Genomic DNA, 17,432 nt, shown 5'->3' with positions numbered 1-17,432 from the left:
ATTATGCAATAAAGAACTGAAAAAAACCCATAGGACTCTCTATGTAGTGGCCCACATCTGTAATAGGAAGTCAAGGCAAGAGGACCAGGATTTCAAGGCCAGTTTCTACTACATAGAGAGATTGAGGTGAGCTTGGGCTCCTTGAGACCTTGTCTCAAAAACAAAACACAATGACTGGAAGTGTTCAAATAAAATGTTGTAGCCCAGTGACATGGCTCAGGGTGTAAAGGTACTTGCCACCAATTCTGATGACCCATCTAGTGAAAGGAGAGAGCCAATTCCAGTGAGCTATTGTTTGACGTTCACATGTGTGACACACACATAAATAGAATGTAATATATTCTTTAAAGATATTTCCTCACACATACTAATTATTACACAATTAGCAATAAATCCTATTATGGGTGCTAGAGAAAGGGCTCAGTGATTAAGAATGCTTGCTGCTCTTTCAGAAGACCAGAGTTGGATTCCAAACACCCAAGTGGGGCAACTCACAACTATGCCAACTCCAAGTTTCAGACGCCCTCTTAGGGCCCCTGTGGAAGCTGTACACAGGTCACACACACACACACACACACACACAGATACACAAATACATAATTATAATTTTTTCTAAATCTTCAAAAATCCTATTATGGTTGTGTTCAAGTAATAGCATTTGTACAGAATAGTTGAGTAACAGTAAAATACATTTCATACAAATATCAAATTTTCCATTTCTTTTTTTGTTTGTTTGTTTGTTTTTGTTTTTTGAGACAGGGTTTCTCTGTGTAGCTTTGACGCCTTTCCTGGAACTCACTCTGTAGACCAGGCTGGCCTCGAACTCACAGAGATCCGCCAGGCTCTGCCTCCCGAGTGCTGGGATTAAAGGTGGGCACCACCACCGCCCGGCCCATTTCTTATGTTAACGTGGCTATTTTGTGTAATTTTTACAGTATGGCTTGCGTGGAGAAGCCGCTCTAACCGCTACCTTTTGAAAGCCCCGCCCTTCTGCTAGACCCCGCCCTCAAAAGGCCCCACCTCCTAAAGCCCTTATTTTTGGATTGGCTTTTCTCCTTCACGTGTAGAGGCTCCGCCCCATGTGACTGACAGATGCCCAAGCGAGACGTGTCCGGCTCTTCCGTTTCAGGTAGTCTTGGTGCCGTCAAGCCCGCCCTGCCTGCCTAGTCTTTTCCGGTCTTAGTCTGGCGTGGCACCCCTTAGCAAGCTGATTTGGACCTGTGATTCCTTCTTTGTTATGGCAACGCCCTTACTCTCCTTCCAGCCACAGTCTGTCATGGCAGTGCCCTTCCTGACCCTTGTAGCTCTTTCCATAGGCGCTTCCTATTCCTAGAGCCATTCATGGTGGCTCTCAGGCCTCACCGGAAGTAATTTACAGGAAGTGAGGCGGTGCTTCTGCCGGAAGCTATCGCAGCGCTGGGAAAGATGGCGGCGGTGGGCAACGCGGTTCCTTGCGAGGCCCGGCCTGGCGGGGCCCGGGGCAACGGGCCTCCTCAACCTGGGCCGCGACTGCGGCCGGTGCTGGCCGCTGGACCAGCGCTTATAGCGAATGGCGACGAACTGGTGGCCGCCGTGTGGCCATACCGGCGGCTGGCACTTGTGCGGCGCCTCACCGTGCTGCCGTTCGCGGGGCTGCTGTACCCAGCTTGGGTGGGCGCCGCCGCCAGCGGTTGCTGGGGCTGGGGCAGCAGCTGGACCCAGATCCCCGAGGCCGCTCTGCTCGCGCTCGCCACCATCTGCCTCGCGCACGCACTCACTGTCCTGTCTGGGCATTGGTCTGTGCACGCGCACTGCGCGCTCACCTGCACCCCGGTAAGTGCGCGCGCACGATCCCAACCCAGACCCAGGCACGATGTGGCCTAGCAGGGGTCCCGGGCCGCAGCGGTTTACGGATCCCCAGTCCCGTCTGCAGCTTTTCAATTGCAAGGCCCGAGTCTCCAGAGGCGCCTTCTCCCCTGTGACTTAGGCCTGATTCTGACCCCCCCCATGCGACTGTGCTGTGGTCATTTTGATTCACAAGAAACACGTAACAGACTTAGCGCAGAACCCATATGTTACTGTTCTTGTGAATTGTTATCTTAGCTCCCATGTGACGTGCTGTTCTTGGAACGGTCCTACCTTCCTTCTCCATCGTCTCCTACCTTGGTTTTTCCTGTTTTTTTATAAGACAGGATCTCATGAAGCCCTGGCTCGTCTGGTACTCATAGATATCTGCCTACCTCTGTCTCTAGGGTGCTGGGATTAAAAGCCTGTGCTACCATTTCTGGTTCCTACTCCACCCAACCCCCCCAAGTGTGAGGCTAGACCGGTAGTGTGATTCCCCTAATCTATGTTCAGCCTCTGTCCCTTGCTAGACCCAAAGGAGCATGTAGTTCATCCTGGTGCTTAAGATGAGCAGGAGCTAGTTGTAAGTGAAGTAACTAACAGCTTAGAGTCTCATGGTATCTGTCTATAAAATAAGGGTGGTTAATAAGATGAGGGTTTGTCAGGGTATGCAGCAAGACTGCAGTGGTCCAAGTTCAGAATTTCAAATACAGTGCTGCTACAGGAGGCAGTGACCACAAGGTGCTCTAGGTTGGCAGGTAACACCCAGTGACCACACTACAGATCACACTAGATGAAGCCTGTGGCACTGATAACTGCTCAAGCCAGCGTCCTTTCCAATCCCAATGCTGGGTTGATCCCCAGGAAAGGGAGGAAGTGTCAAGGACTGCAGGAAAAACCAGAATACCCTTACTTACCTTCTCTGGCTCTGTGCATTGACTCCTCAGTCCCAAGAGAGTGCACCCTGGTGCCTCCTTCGTTAATATTTGTCCTGCAGAGGGGCCTGGATTTCTGAGCTTGGCACCAAGGGTTGGGGGTGAGTTGTAGGGGGTGAGTGTAGGATGCTCAATCCCTAGCAGTCTAGCTGCCTTTTGGACTGTGGCTAAATATATGTAGCCCACAACTTCCTCTCCTAGGATGGAGAAGTGAGTGGGCGGAGCTAAGCAGCCTTGGAGTGAGGAGAGAGATCAGGGTGTGCTTCTCCCTGGGTTTCAGTTTCACCCTGCTGTAAAGTGAAAGCTGAAGCGCCTCCCTCCAGGGTCACTGAGGGAGGCTAAGACGACCTGTAAAGTGCCTGCCTCAGGGCTAACACTCAACATAGCACCATGTGCTTGCCTTCTGTGTTAGTTAAGCTCATCATTGTGTGTGTGTTCCTGTTTTCTCTATGGTTCCAGGGCCGTGGCAGTCCCTTGGGAGTGGCATTCCTTCAGGGTTACCACTGTGTGTCCCTCCTCCACCTCTAGTCATAGCGAGGTGTAGCGAAACAGCTCATGAGGGAGTGTTTCTTGTGTCAGGAAAGTAGCATGGAGAAGACATAACACTAAGAGAGTCCCAGGGAACTTTAGATGGGGCCACCTGGGGAGGGCTCCACAGTAGGTGACCAAGGCCTGGACAGTCGGTAGAGCTGGCGGCTCTGTGTGTGTGCTTCCTGCAAAGACAATGGTGTAGAGGAAGGAGGCAGGACCAGTCTCTTGACATCACCGTTCAGTGTAGTCATCAACATAATTGAGGTTCCTCTAGGGAACCTCACAATTAAGTTACCAAGAAAAAAATCCCATAGTGTTATGAGTAGGCTTATGGTTTGTGTCACATTCATAACTGTCTTTGGTTGCATGTACCCACAGGCTGTAGGTAGGACATGCTTGGATCCCAAGACTCTTAGCTCAGACACAGGCAAGCCTGAGTGTCCAGTGTACTAGGGAGCAGTAAGCAAGCCAGAGAGAGCCAGTGTGGCAGCAAGTGGGCTGTGCTAAGACTTGGGTCATATGAGTGGAGAGCAAATTAAATGTTCTATATGGATTTGAGTTTGTGCTCAGAATCCTGGATGACGAGCAAGCCTGTGACCTCAGCTTTCTACTACAGGACCAGTGATCAAGTAGAGTATGGCCAAGCCAGCACTAGAGCCTAAGGACATATTCATAACATTATGTGGCACCCACACTCGTCTGTCCATGTGAGGGCATCACTTTGGGTTAAGAAGGGCTCAATAACAATCTTTGGCTTTTGACAGGAGTATGACCCAAGCAGAGCGACCTTTGTGAAGGTGGTGCCAACCCCCAACAATGGCTCCACTGAGCTGGTAGCCCTGCACCGTGGCAAGGTGGGTAGGGATGTCCTGCAGGGTGACTGGAATAGGCATTTGTGTGGTATTCCTGAGCACTGATGTCCTCCCCACCCCCAACCCAGGGTGAAGATGGGCTGGAGGTGCTATCATTTGAATTCCAGAAGATCAAATATTCCTATGATGCCCTGGAGAAAAAGCAGTTCCTCCCGGTGGCCTTCCCAGTGGGGAATGCCTTCTCCTATTATCAGAACAACAGAGGCTTCCAGGAAGACTCGGAGATCCGAGCTGCGGAGAAGAAGTTTGGGAGCAACAAGTGAGTCCTTGTCTTCCCCAGGGGCCCCTGTGTACTGCTGCCCTGCTCTGCTCCTGGTCAGGGAGCCCTGGCAATAGGGCAGAGGCTCTACTTTTAAGCCAAAAATGCTAGGTGACAGTGGCCCCATTTGAGAAAGCTGCTCTGCTCTAGTTTCCTCCGAACTTGTCCGCCAACAGCGCCCTTAGAGGGCCAGGAGCCTCTGCTTTGTGGTGTGACTCTTGTAATTCCTCTCTTGATTTGTGTGGTAGTGGGTGGGTATGCATGTGCGTGCAAATATATGTGGAGACTAGAGGTCAGCTTCAGGTGCCATCCCAGCAGCCATCCACCTTGTTTTTTAAGGCAGAGTCTCTCTGAATTGGAGCTCACTAAATAGGCTTTCTAAGTAGCAATACCAGCAATCCTCCTGTCTCTACCTCCCCAGTGCTGTGATTATAAGTTCATACCACTACACTTGGTTTTTTTACATGGAGTTGGGGACTTGAACTTAGGTCCTCATGCTTATAAGGCAAGCACTTTATCAAATAAGCCCTCTCCTTGGTCTGCCCTCCCTAACAAACATGGAATTAGATTTTTTTTCTTGACAGGATTTCTCTGTGTAGCTCCTGGCTGTCCTGAAACTCACTCTGTAGGGATTAAAGTGGTATGCACAGCATGAAATTAGATTCCATCTTGAAATTTCTGTTCAGCTATTTATGCTCATAAGCATCTCAGCACACTGGAAATGGTGATGATGCACCCTCAGTGGGGTTGGAGTACGACTCAGTGGTACTGCTGCCTGTGTCACTGACTAGATATTCTTATCTTGCCCTGGGGTGGATGGTGTTGGGAAGAGCCTGTCATAGGATTCAGCAGAGCAAGGGGCTCAGTGGGTAAGGACAGCACATTGTCAGCCAACCTGCGCTTGACTGTTGAGCAAGCAGGGAGGAGCATGAGTGCAGCCTCCCACCTTGGGTAGCCTGTGTCTTTGGAAACCCACAGAGGTTCCAAGTTGGAGGTGGCAGGGCCAGGGTCTCCTCTTGTTCGGCCTCATCCAGGAATTTGATGGGTATGATCTCTTACAGGGCCGAGATGGTGGTGCCTGACTTCTCTGAACTTTTCAAGGAGAGAGCCACAGCCCCTTTCTTCGTGTTTCAGGTAACAACAGCTCTGGCCCTTGCACCGGCTCCTTCTTTGGGGCTGTTTCAGCCAGAGTAAGCCTAGCTGCCATTGCAAACCCCAGAGCCTCTCCCTGCCCTCAAGGATCATTGGTGTTTGCTGGGGTTTCTGGGTACAGGACAGGTGGGCAAGGCCTGACAGACTGCTGACCCACAGGTGTTCTGCGTCGGGCTCTGGTGCCTGGATGAGTATTGGTACTACAGTGTCTTCACTCTGTCCATGCTGGTGGCTTTCGAGGCTTCCCTAGTGCAGCAGCAGATGAGGAACATGTCAGAGATCCGCAAGATGGGCAACAAGCCCCACATGATACAGGTGTGGCTGATGGGACAGGTGGATGGTAACCCTGCCCAGCCCCGGTAAGCACTGTGCATATTCTATGTGACATACTTCCCCTACTCATACTTCCAGGTCTACCGCAGCCGAAAATGGAGGCCCGTCGCCAGTGATGAGATTGTTCCTGGGGACATCGTGTCCATCGGTGAGGCAGGATTCCTCTCCCCCAGACAGAAACCCTTACTGTAGTCTGTGGCTGATCCTCCTGCCTGCGTGTTGCAGGCCGATCCCCCCAGGAGAACCTGGTGCCGTGCGATGTGCTGCTGCTTCGAGGCCGCTGCATCGTGGACGAGGCGATGCTCACAGGGGAATCGGTGCCACAGATGAAGGTGATGGGTGGAATCCACAGTTCGCTAGCCAGTTCCTGAAGACAGACATAGGGCAGGAGAGGCCAGTGGGCTGGAGTCACTTCCATAGGTGTGGGTGGGCCAGGTGGAGAGAACCAGCACATCCAGTCAGGATGGGATTCTCTGTATCATTGAGGAGGTCTAATGCAGATCACCGGGCATTAACTCCACAAGTCCTGTGGTGAGACGCAACAGCCAAGGAGCCCAGGTGGATAGGATTTGCTGATCTAGGCAGGGGGCACTCATGGGAGTCAGACAACTCCCTGGGGGCCAGCACTCCAGAGATGCAGCCTACTAATGCCTCAGCCCTGGAAAGCTGAAGTGAGGCAGTCATCCAGTTCTGACGTTTTCTTTCTCAGGAGCCCATTGAAGACCTGAGCCCAGACCGTGTCCTAGACCTGCAGGCCGATGCCCGGCTACATGTCATCTTTGGGGGCACCAAGGTGGTACAGCACATCCCCCCGCAGAAGGCGACCTCTGGCCTGAAGTGTAGGTGCCTTGAGGGTATCCTGGGTGTCCTGCGTAGCATGTAGGTGAGACAGGGGTGTTAATGACACACACCTCTGCTTGTCTCCTCAGCGGTTGACAATGGATGTGTGGCCTACGTCCTGAGGACTGGATTCAACACTTCCCAGGTATGGGAGGGCGCAAAGTGTGTGATGGATCCTTCTAGAACATTCACCCTAAGGCTAGTGCAGGCCTTACCATCATAGTGCTGCCTGCTTTCCCTGGCCTGAGATAACTGGGTGTGCCCACGGCAGTCTGGTGTACCATCCTAGGAAGGGTGTTAAGTGAGGTGCTCTGGGAAATGCTTCAGGGTTCTGCCTGGAGGGGGATGAAAGCCTGGTTTCCCCTTTGCACTTGCTGCCCCTCCGGTGGCCCTGTGGTAGGCGGCCTTAACTCTTGTTGGAAATGTAATTGGAGCTGCTTCCTGGGCTGAGGCGGGCGTTCCTGCTTCCTGGAAAGAGAAGCCAGCCTCGGTGCTCTCGGGGAGGGGAGGCTGCTGTCCCCCATAAACCTCCTAGGAAAGACTGTTCCCCACCCCATCCCTGCAGGGCAAGCTGCTGCGTACAATTCTCTTTGGGGTGAAGAGGGTGACTGCGAACAACCTGGAGACCTTCATCTTCATCCTCTTCCTCCTGGTGTTTGCCATTGCTGCCGCTGCATATGTGTGGATTGAAGGTAAGCACCCTCACAGCTCCTGCTCCACAGCCCCTTCCCTGCCCCAGGCTTCCAGGCCCTGTTTCCACAGGGACCAAGGACCCCAGCCGGAACCGCTACAAGCTCTTTCTCGAGTGTACCCTCATCCTCACCTCGGTTGTACCCCCTGAACTGCCCATTGAGCTGTCCCTGGCTGTCAACACCTCCCTCATAGCCCTGGCCAAGCTCTGTGAGTACTGAGTGATTGGTGGGGCGTGGCACAACAGGCTGGAGCCTGGAGGGATCCCCTGACTCCAGACCCCATACCGCACCCCCAGACATGTACTGCACAGAGCCTTTCCGGATCCCCTTTGCTGGCAAGGTCGAAGTATGCTGCTTTGACAAGACGGGTACCTTGACGAGTGACAGCCTGGTGGTGCGTGGTGTGGCAGGGCTGAGGTGAGCATAAAAGGACTCACCACCACCACCATCCTTCCCACCCCCAGCAAACAGAACCAAGCTTGACCTGAGCCCCTACACTGAAGCCCTGCTTATGAGGTTCCATTACAGAGGGTCTTACGTGGATATCAGGATGAGTGGTATCGGGTAGGGAGATAGATTCAGAACAGCTGGCACAGATCTGGGGCCTCATCTGCTCTGATCTCAGGAGTCATCCTTGAGGCCAGTAGTCTCAGAAGGTGGTCCCTGGTAGAGGTGCAGCTCACCCGCCCTCCTCTATCCGTCTTGTACCAACTGTACCCTTCTTTGCAGAGATGGAAAAGAGGTGACCCCAGTGTCCAGCATTCCCATAGAGACACACCGCGCCCTGGCTTCCTGCCACTCACTCATGCAGCTGGAGGATGGCACCCTAGTGGGTGACCCCCTGGAGAAGGCCATGCTGACAGCTGTGGACTGGACACTGACCAAAGGTGAGGGACTGGAATTCAAGGCCTGGCATGGGTGGCCTCTCTGTCCTGGGCAGGCTCGCCCGTGGCAACATTCTTCCAGGCTAGTGCCAGGCTAGCCTCACATCGGTATCTTTTTGGGTCAGTGTCCAGTCTCCCGTGACTGATCCACTTGCCTGCTGTGACCGGCAGGATTCTGGGGATGCTGGGGTGGGAAAACTGGGGCAGAGTGTGGGGGGCTTGGCTACCTCTCCGGAGCAAAGCCCCTCAGGACTCGTACTTATTTGTTTCCAGATGAGAAAGTATTCCCCCGAAGTATTAAAACTCAGGGGCTGAAAATTCACCAGCGCTTTCATTTTGCCAGTGCCCTAAAGCGAATGTCCGTGCTCGCCTCCTACGAGAAGCTCGGCTCCACTGACCTCTGCTACATCGCGGCTGTGAAGGGGGCCCCTGAAACCCTGCACTCCATGGTGAGCCAGCCCCAACCCTGGGTCAAGGGGCAGTCAGGGATCAGGCAGTGACGTGCCCCTGTGTTCCATGCAGTTTTCCCAGTGCCCAGCTGACTACCACCACATCCACACTGAGATCTCTCGGGAAGGAGCCCGAGTCCTGGCTCTGGGGTACAAGGAGCTAGGGCATCTCACGCATCAGCAGGTGAGGGTCTGCCATACTCAACAACCCTGCTACCCTGCCACATCAGTGGGAATGAGCGCAATTTCATGTTACCTTCTCTGCTCTGGGATGTCCTGGGCACTTCCTCAGGGAAGGCCAGAAGGCGTTTCAGATTCCACCATTCTTGTCCCTGTCACCTGGTGATCAGAAGGCCATAGTGGGTCCGTACCCCTCCTCTGTCCCTGCCCTTCTTCGCAGACTCTGAAAGTACAGCTGCCCTTTGACTTACTTCTTGGTCCTGGTCCAGTCTGCTTTACCCACTACAGCCAAACATCCCTCTAGACCTTCCTGTCAGCAGACAGCCGTGAGATGGAGACCCACTCAAGCCAGGACGCAAAGCCTCTGTCCTCCTGCATTGTGCCTTCCTTGCTTCTGGGCCTGGAGAGCCCTCTTTGTCCCAAGCCTGTCCCCCTGGTCCTGTCCACCCTGACCCCCACCTCACTCTTATTCTGCTGTGTCTTCTGTGATCTTTATCACCTGCCTTCCCTGGCACTTTGTTGGGTATCCTGAGGGTGGTGGCCTTGTGCAGTCCCACTTTTGAATTGAGCCACAGAGGGCTCTGTGATGTGTCCATATCTACAATCACAAGGTATAGGCACAGTTGGGTCTAGACCTCCCCGCATCATTAGCTGGACCCCACTTGGCACCTACCTTTCTCTCCCCTCCTAACGCTGACATTTCTCTTCTTAGGAGACTGGGCCTCTTCTCTCCCAGCACCATCACACACATGCACAGTGGCTCTACTTGCTGAGGCACTTGTAACCTGCTTTCCTGACTGGGTTCCTCACTCAGGGAGGTTTGAAGAGGCTGGTGGGAAGGACAGACGGTGAAGGTATCCTGCATCTGTCCACAGGCCCGGGAGGTCAAGCGGGAGACACTGGAGTGCAGCCTCAAGTTCGTGGGCTTCATTGTGGTCTCCTGTCCACTCAAGGCTGACTCAAAGGCTGTGATCCGAGAGATCCAGAACGCATCCCACAGGGTATGGGGAAAAGTGAGAAGTGGGAGCAGGAGCAGGGGGCTGGCAGCAGAGAACCGTGACAGCTCTAGTTCTCAGTAGTGAGGGACCACAGGTTTTAAGCTGGGTATAGATATGGCTGGCACTTCAGGTCTGAGTAGATGATGCTCTGTAACGTGGCCCCCTCTTAGAACATACATCACCTCCTCAGACTTTCTGTGACTATGAGAAGGAAGCAGAAGCTGGAGGTAAGGGATCTGGAGGCCATGTCTGTCGTGGTGAACAGTCTCAGAAAGAGGCAGATAAGACAACTGGTCCCCATTGAGCCCTCGTCGGTCATGGACTACTTATCTTTCCCATCACTAAAATGGTCTCTGTACAAGCAGGTACCAGGCCCTGAACATTGACAGCCAAGAGCTAATTCTTAATTTGTGTTTTTAAGTAAAAGCAATAAGCTGAATGTAGTGACATGCCCATTACCCTAGAAGGGCAGAGGTCAGCATGTCAATTTGAGTTTACGGTCAGTATGGTCTACGTAGTGAGTCCAAGGCCAGCCAGGCCTTCATGGTGAGACCTTGGCCCAAAAAGCAAAAAGTAGGATCCCAAGAGTTGGCTCAGCAGTTAAAAGAACTTGGTACTCAGTCATGAGGACCAAAGTTTGAATCGTGACACCCACAAAATGCCTATAACTCTAGCTGTGAGAAATCAGACATCTCTTTTGGCCTTCATATCCAAAGGCACACACACCCTTCCTATAAACACATAATAAAAAGTGAATTGCTTTAAGAAGCAATGCATTGGGGCTGGAGAGATGGCTCAGAGGTTAAGAGCACTGCCTGTTCTTCCAGAGGTCCTGAGTTCAATTCCCAGCAACCACATGGTGGCTCACAACCATCTATAATGTGATCTGGTGCCCTCTTCTGGCATGCAGGCATGCATGCAGATAGAACACTGTATACATAAATAAATAAATCTTTAAAAAAAAAAAAAAAAGAAGCAATGCATTGAGGCTGAAGTGTGCTCAGTGTGTGAGCAGCCCTGGTGCCATCTCAGCTGATGAACTAGCACAGCCTTGCCATTTGGATAGCACAACCTGGGTTCTGTCCCATGGGGGTTGTAGCCTTTTCCCTCATACTTTCTTAGGAGGAGCTGTGAGGCCAAGGTAAGAATTCTGCCCAACAAATCTTCCCTGCTAAGCCTTGTCCCCTGTCCCATAGGTGGTCATGATCACAGGCGACAACCCACTCACTGCCTGCCATGTTGCTCAGGAGCTACACTTCATTGACAAGGCCCACACGCTCATCTTGCATCCTCCCTCGGAGAAAGGTGAGGCTGGGTAGCGGGGGCCCTAGTCCAGGACCAGTGTCTTACCACTATTTACTGCTGATCACAATTGATGTCAGCAGCACTATGAGGAGGCCCCAGAACATAGGCAGTGTGGCGTGTGGGTGTGTGGTATAGAGCACCAATGGATTCCTGAGTCTGCCTTGCTTGTTTACAACAGGCCTCATGCACACTGCCAGACAGGTACTCATTCGTCATCCTTGCCCACCTTGGGCTGGGCAGGTCACTCCTGTGCCATTGCCCATGGGTTGCTAGGTGCCCAGCACTGAGAATGGTAGATCCTGGGTAAAAGGCATGGCATGTTCTTAGCACATCTGTCTGCCCTGCCCTGCACTGTGGGCAGCTCTGTGCACAATGTAAGGAGGAGATAAACTGCTACGCTATTGGCATCTTACTTGAAAGCAAGGAGGCTGGGACTCAAAATGAAGTCCACTTAGCTAAGTGTGAGGGTGCACTCCTGTCAGCCTAGCTCTTGAGGCAGGAAGATTGCTGTTAGTTCCAGGCCAGCCTGGGCTACACAGTGGCTTTCAGACCAGTTTTTGCATACATATTCTTCTGAGACCAGGCTTCAGAATCTTTCCTACGTAAGCAAATGAACCCACTCTTTTTTCTTTTTTTTTTTTCTTTTTTTTTTTTTGTTTTGTTTTTTTTTTTTGTTGTTTTGTTTTTTGTTTTTCGAGACAGGGTTTCTCTGTGTAGCTTTGCGCCTTTCCTGGAACTCACTCTGTAGACCAGGCTGGCCTCGAACTCACAGAGATCCACCTGGCTCTGCCTCCCTAGTGCTGGAATTAAAGGCGTGCACCACTACCATCCAGCTGTGAACCCCCTTCTTGCTCGGGGTCACTAACCATCACTTAGTGCAGGACCCATGTGAGGAGCAGTGGGTGTCCAAAGCCGGATGGCAGAATGGGAGGTGGGAAGTGTACCCAGCGAGGAAGCCTTCTAGAAACTCCCACTGCTTCTCAGAGAACTCTTAACTGTTGGCCCCACGTCTCCCTCCATTCCAGCCCTGTATGCTATGTTCTTGGACCTGAGGGTTGTGGGCAGGTGACCCTAAAAAGTGGGTCCCATGGGCCTTAGCATGGGAGAGATCCTAGCTCCAAGAGGGCTGGAGTTGAGGCTGGCGGTAGAGAGATGTGTTAGATGAGGGATCAGTGTTCTGTAACTTCTAGAGGGAGACGGACGGTGGCTTGACTGCCAAAAGACCAGCCTCCTGTGTTTGCATCTAGCCCACTCCTGCAGCTATTGGAACAGGGCTCAGGTCCTGAGTCCTCGATTTCCTTGCCTGTACCTGTGTGTGTGCCCTGTGAAATGCCCAGGGCAGGGCCAGGTTCTGGGGGAGGCGGGGCTCTTGGCCCTGGAGTCCCACCCCTGACCGTAGATGTGACCCACAGGCCAGCCGTGTGAGTGGCGCTCCATCGATAGCAGCATCGTGCTGCCTCTGACCCTGGGCTCCCCCAAGGCCCTGGCCCTGGAGCACGCGCTGTGCCTCACAGGTGATGGCTTGGCTCACCTGCAGGCTGTGGACCCCCAGCAGCTGCTATGCCTCATCCCTCATGTGCAAGTGTTTGCCCGTGTGGCCCCCAAGCAGAAGGTATGTGCAGGACCCTAGGGTTGGGCACTGGGGGCTTTGGGAGTGGCTGCAGTCCTGTTTATCTCATGTCTACCATGCAGGAATTTGTCATCACTAGCCTGAAAGAGCTGGGCTATGTGACCCTCATGTGTGGCGATGGCACCAATGACGTGGGCGCACTGAAGCATGCTGATGTGGGTGAGCTCCAATCGCTGGGGCTGTGTCTCCATCACTAGTGTGGGCGTCTCACCTGGCCCTCTTGCTCATAGATAGTCAGGGGTGTTTGAGTCTTAGGAGAGGAGCTGGGGGTATGGCTCTGTGGAGAGCGCCTGCCTGGAATCCTCCAATGAGAGGCCGGGGGTGTGGCGCAGTGTAGAGGTCTTCCTTATATGTACACAGCCCTGGATTTCATCCCAAACACTGAAAAAAGAAGTAATTTTAACCAATAACCTCCCTGGGCAGTGGTGCTCATCCAGGCAGAGCTCAAGAGAATCCGGGGTCCAAGTTCATTCTTGCCTATACTTAGCAAGGCTAGCCTGGTTACATGGAACCTTGTCTATTAAAAAGAATTCTTGAGGGGGCTACAAGGCCAGGGAAAGGTACAGGCATGAGGAACAGGATAGGAGGAAAGAGGAAGTTGGGGGCATTGTTGTATGAATCCCACAGCCAGGTATGGTTACCACAGGTCACTGTCTGGACCAGTGTTGACAGCCTTGGACTGCAAAGGCTGCGCTTTGGTCTTTGTTCTTTTCCATTTGACCTGCATAGTCTGCGGTTCTTACTCTCGTAGACTTTTCTCTCAATTAGTTTCTTTGGAGGCCAGCAGTTTTCGGTTGCTCATTTTAGGTTCTGGTGGGATTTTTGTGCTCATTTGAGCCTGATCTTGCTGTGTTGCCTGGCCTGGAACTCAAGCCCCTCCTGCTTCTGCCTCCAGAGGGCTAGGATCACATCTGTGCCTGTGTCAGCATGGTTCTGACACCCCTCAATCGGTGTGATCTCCATTCGACTTCTTGGGGCTTCTACTTTCTTTTTCAAATAACAACTGTTCACATTCTCTCTTTACAAACTGAAAGTGATGCTTTTTTTAAAAAAAATTGGTTCTGACTGGGCAGTGATGGCGCACGCCTTTAATCCCAGCACTCAGGAGGCAGAGGTAGGTGGATCTCTGAGTTCAAGGACAGCCTGGTCTACAAATAGAGTCCCCGGACAGTCAAGACTACACAGAGAAACCCTGTCAGGAAAAAAAAGAAAATTGGTTCTGGGATTGAACTTGGGGAATTGAGCATGGGTAGGCAGGTATTCTACCACTGAGCTACACCCCAGTCTTGCTTTCATTTTTCCATCCAGTGTTTTAAATACAGTTATTAGTATTGTGTGATGTGTGTTCATGCTGGTGGAGGCACATGCCTGCTACCACATAGCTGTAAAAGTCAGAGGACAGCCTTGTGGAATTGGCTCTCTTCACATTCACACGAATGCCAGGAATGTGTGGGAAGTGCTTTTATCTGCCAAGCCATTCTCCAGCGAAACAAGATGGCCAGTCTCTGAGGGCCCCATAGGGCAGTCAGGTGAAATGGGGATCTTGGAACTGGTGGGTGGTGAGCTCAGCCTGAGGTCTAGCTCTGCAGCTGGACACTGGTACCTGCCCCTGGGCCGCTTTCCATCAGTCCTCCTCAATACTTCCTCAGGTGTAGCACTCCTGGCCAATGCCCCTGAGAGGGTTGTAGAACGGCGGCGGCGGCCAAGGGACAGCCCGGTCCTGAGCAACAGTGGCCCCAGAGTCTCCTCCAGGTCAACCAAACAGAGGTCGGCACTCCTGTCCTCTGAGGAACCACCAGCCTCCCACAGGGTGAGTGTTCAGATTGGAAATGCCCATAACCCTTGCTCGCCAGGGCTGACCCCTGCTGCCCACCCCACAGGACCGCCTGAGCCAGGTGCTTCGAGACCTGGAGGACGAGAGCACCCCCATTGTGAAGCTGGGGGATGCCAGCATTGCAGCACCCTTCACCTCCAAGCTGTCCTCCATCCAGTGCAGTGAGTCCCAAGCACCTAGCCCTGCCCTGCCTGGAGCCCTGCTCACCAGCACCGCGCCCACTCATGCCCTGCTTTCCCACAGTCTGCCACGTGATCAAGCAGGGCCGTTGCACGTTGGTGACGACACTACAGATGTTCAAGATCCTGGCCCTCAATGCCCTCATCCTGGCATATAGCCAAAGTGTCCTCTACCTGGAGGGTGTCAAGTTCAGTGACTTCCAGGCCACCCTGCAGGGGCTGCTGCTGGCCGGCTGCTTCCTCTTCATCTCACGCTCCAAGGTGGGCCCTGCACCGCCTAGGGCTGGCCATAGGACATTTCAAGAGCTCTTGTGGATTGGAATTCTCATCCCCAAGTTACAGACAGAGACCTAGAGCCCCGAGGCAGGAGTGCTCCCTGAGACTGCACAGGACATACAGACGGGGTCAAGCCTGGATAGCTGCCAGTGATATTGCTTAGGGTATACCACTGTCTGTGAGCTTGGGGTTCAGGCAGGTCACTGTCCCCAGGGCAAAGGAAATGATGAATAAGAGCAAGCAGAGGACACAGTTCTGTGAGGGGGAAAGTGTGTCACAGACTTCAGGGGCTGGCCTCAGGGATAGCCAGGGAGGCCTCCTGAGGAAAGGGCGCTACCACAACCAGGTGTCTGTACTGGTTACTGATGTGGCGAAATAGAGGTCCCAGTGGCCATCGGATGTGTGTCAACTTCCCATCAGGGTGAGGAAAGGCTGCTCGGGACACCTTGAGACAAAAGGTCTGTCTTGGCTTAGGCTTCCAGAAGTTTCAGGCCATACATATTTAGAGCTCTGCACCTCACAGCAGCTAAAAGAAGAAGGCCTGGGATTGTCCCCAAGGCTGTACTCCCTTCATGCTGGCCCCACCATCTAAGCTTCCCTCAGTCCAGGCATTAGTCACTTTCCAAATCCCCTACTGTATCGTGTTCCCTGGGTCTTCTGAGGACATTTCAGATCCCACCTTAATAGGATGGGAAGCTAGCAATCTGGACCAGGCCCTAGGCTCTGACTGTCATCTTGGGAGTAGGGAGAGTAAATCTGTTTCCTGATGGAGACCTCCATTGCTACCATGGAGTACAGACTATTTTGGGCGTAGGCAGTCCCAAGATTAGGATGAAACAAGATGCCTGAGGAGACAGGAGTATCATCTCTATACCTGTTGAGTGAGTAAGCTGGCTCTGACGGTCAGTCCTGCCCCACAGCCTCTCAAGACTCTCTCCCGAGAGCGGCCCCTGCCCAACATCTTCAACCTGTACACCATCCTCACAGTGATGCTGCAGTTCTCTGTCCACTTTCTGAGCCTCGTCTACCTGTACCGTGAGGCCCAGGCACGCAGCCCTGAGAAGTAAGTGGGGTTCCAGGAGGAGAGGAGGGAGGAACAGCCAGGCAGGCCCTGGTTCTCTGTCAGGGCAGTGGGAAGCCACAGGGTGCCTGAGCAGGAGAGGGGTACTGACACCCACCTGTCCCTGTAGGCAGGAACAGTTTGTAGACCTATACAAGGAGTTTGAGCCGACCCTGGTCAACAGCACTGTGTACATTATGGCCATGGCCATGCAGATGGCTACCTTCGCCATCAACTACAAGGTGAGGCCCCACATACCTACCCATTCCCACCTGGCCTAACCCCTGCTCAGCCCTCCCCAGGCAGCTGTCTCTTTTCACTACAGGGCCCACCCTTCATGGAGAGTCTGCCTGAGAACAAGCCCCTGGTGTGGAGTCTGGCGGTGTCACTGCTGGCCATCATTGGCTTGCTCCTTGGTTCCTCACCGGACTTCAACAGCCAGTTTGGCCTCGTGGACATCCCTGTGGAGGTGAGTGGTCCTGAGCAATGGTCCCTGGCTCAGCCCAGTCTAGCCCAGCCACTGGCCCAGCTCACCTGCCTCCTCCTTGACAGTTCAAGCTGGTCATTGGCCAGGTCCTGGCCCTGGACTTCTGCCTGGCACTCCTGGCTGACCGTGTCCTACAGTTCTTTTTGGGGACTCCGAAGCTGAAAGTGCCTTCCTGAGATGATGGTGCTGGTATCCACCACCTACCCTGGCTGCTGCTGGGCAGGAGCACTGCCCCCCATGGCTCCAGGAGGGAACACTGCTCCCATCTCCACGGTGAGGCAGCCCTGCCTTGCCCTTGGAAGACTGAGCTGGGACCCTTGTGGGCAACCACTGGCCAGGCTAGTGAAAGCAGTCCTGGCTAGCGCCTTTGGTAAATAAATTGGCGTCTGCAATTTTATGAAGCCTGCCTCCACTTGTCTGTGCCACACAGGGCCCCTGGGAATTGGAGGGGCCAGGTGGTCACCAAAGAAAGGCCTGGCATCACCACAAGCCCAGGGAGGAGAGTGAGAATGACACCCTCTGGGCATTCAGCCTGGATCTGAGACCTCGGTTTTCCAGTGTCGTGCCCATCGCCCGACACGCTGCTGTCCCTGCAGTCGGCCACCACTGGGTAGTCTCCTTACTTTGAAGGAAACGTGCAGGTGGGGGACTCCTGACCCTGGGATAGTTCTTGGAGGTCCAGTGCAAGAGACCCCTGAGAACACCGACGGCA

The 17,432-nt window shown here is 53.3% G+C and overlaps 1 protein-coding gene across 1 annotated transcript; it reads left to right on the top strand.

The window, feature by feature from the left end:
• Window positions 1-1,404: 1,404 nt before the first annotated feature.
• Atp13a1 (ATPase 13A1) lies at window positions 1,405-17,121 on the top strand. The gene is made up of 26 exons (XM_059244549.1): window positions 1,405-1,812; window positions 4,055-4,144; window positions 4,231-4,421; window positions 5,483-5,555; window positions 5,733-5,888; window positions 5,985-6,054; window positions 6,132-6,238; window positions 6,616-6,745; window positions 6,836-6,891; window positions 7,312-7,438; window positions 7,509-7,646; window positions 7,735-7,855; window positions 8,168-8,325; window positions 8,596-8,771; window positions 8,845-8,955; window positions 9,827-9,952; window positions 11,146-11,254; window positions 12,667-12,866; window positions 12,947-13,043; window positions 14,534-14,694; window positions 14,765-14,879; window positions 14,962-15,158; window positions 16,094-16,236; window positions 16,364-16,475; window positions 16,559-16,702; window positions 16,786-17,121. The coding sequence occupies exons 1-26, from the start codon at window positions 1,426-1,428 to the stop codon at window positions 16,894-16,896; spliced, it is 3,606 nt and encodes a 1,201-aa protein (XP_059100532.1). The 5' UTR covers window positions 1,405-1,425; the 3' UTR covers window positions 16,897-17,121.
• The last annotated feature ends 311 nt before the right edge of the window (window positions 17,122-17,432 follow it).

Source organism: Peromyscus eremicus, chromosome 17, assembly GCF_949786415.1.
Source record: "Peromyscus eremicus chromosome 17, PerEre_H2_v1, whole genome shotgun sequence".
NCBI classification, from domain to species: Eukaryota; Metazoa; Chordata; class Mammalia; order Rodentia; family Cricetidae; genus Peromyscus; species Peromyscus eremicus.
Note: the sequence above shows the minus strand (reverse complement) of the source record. Positions and strands in the feature narration are given on the sequence as shown.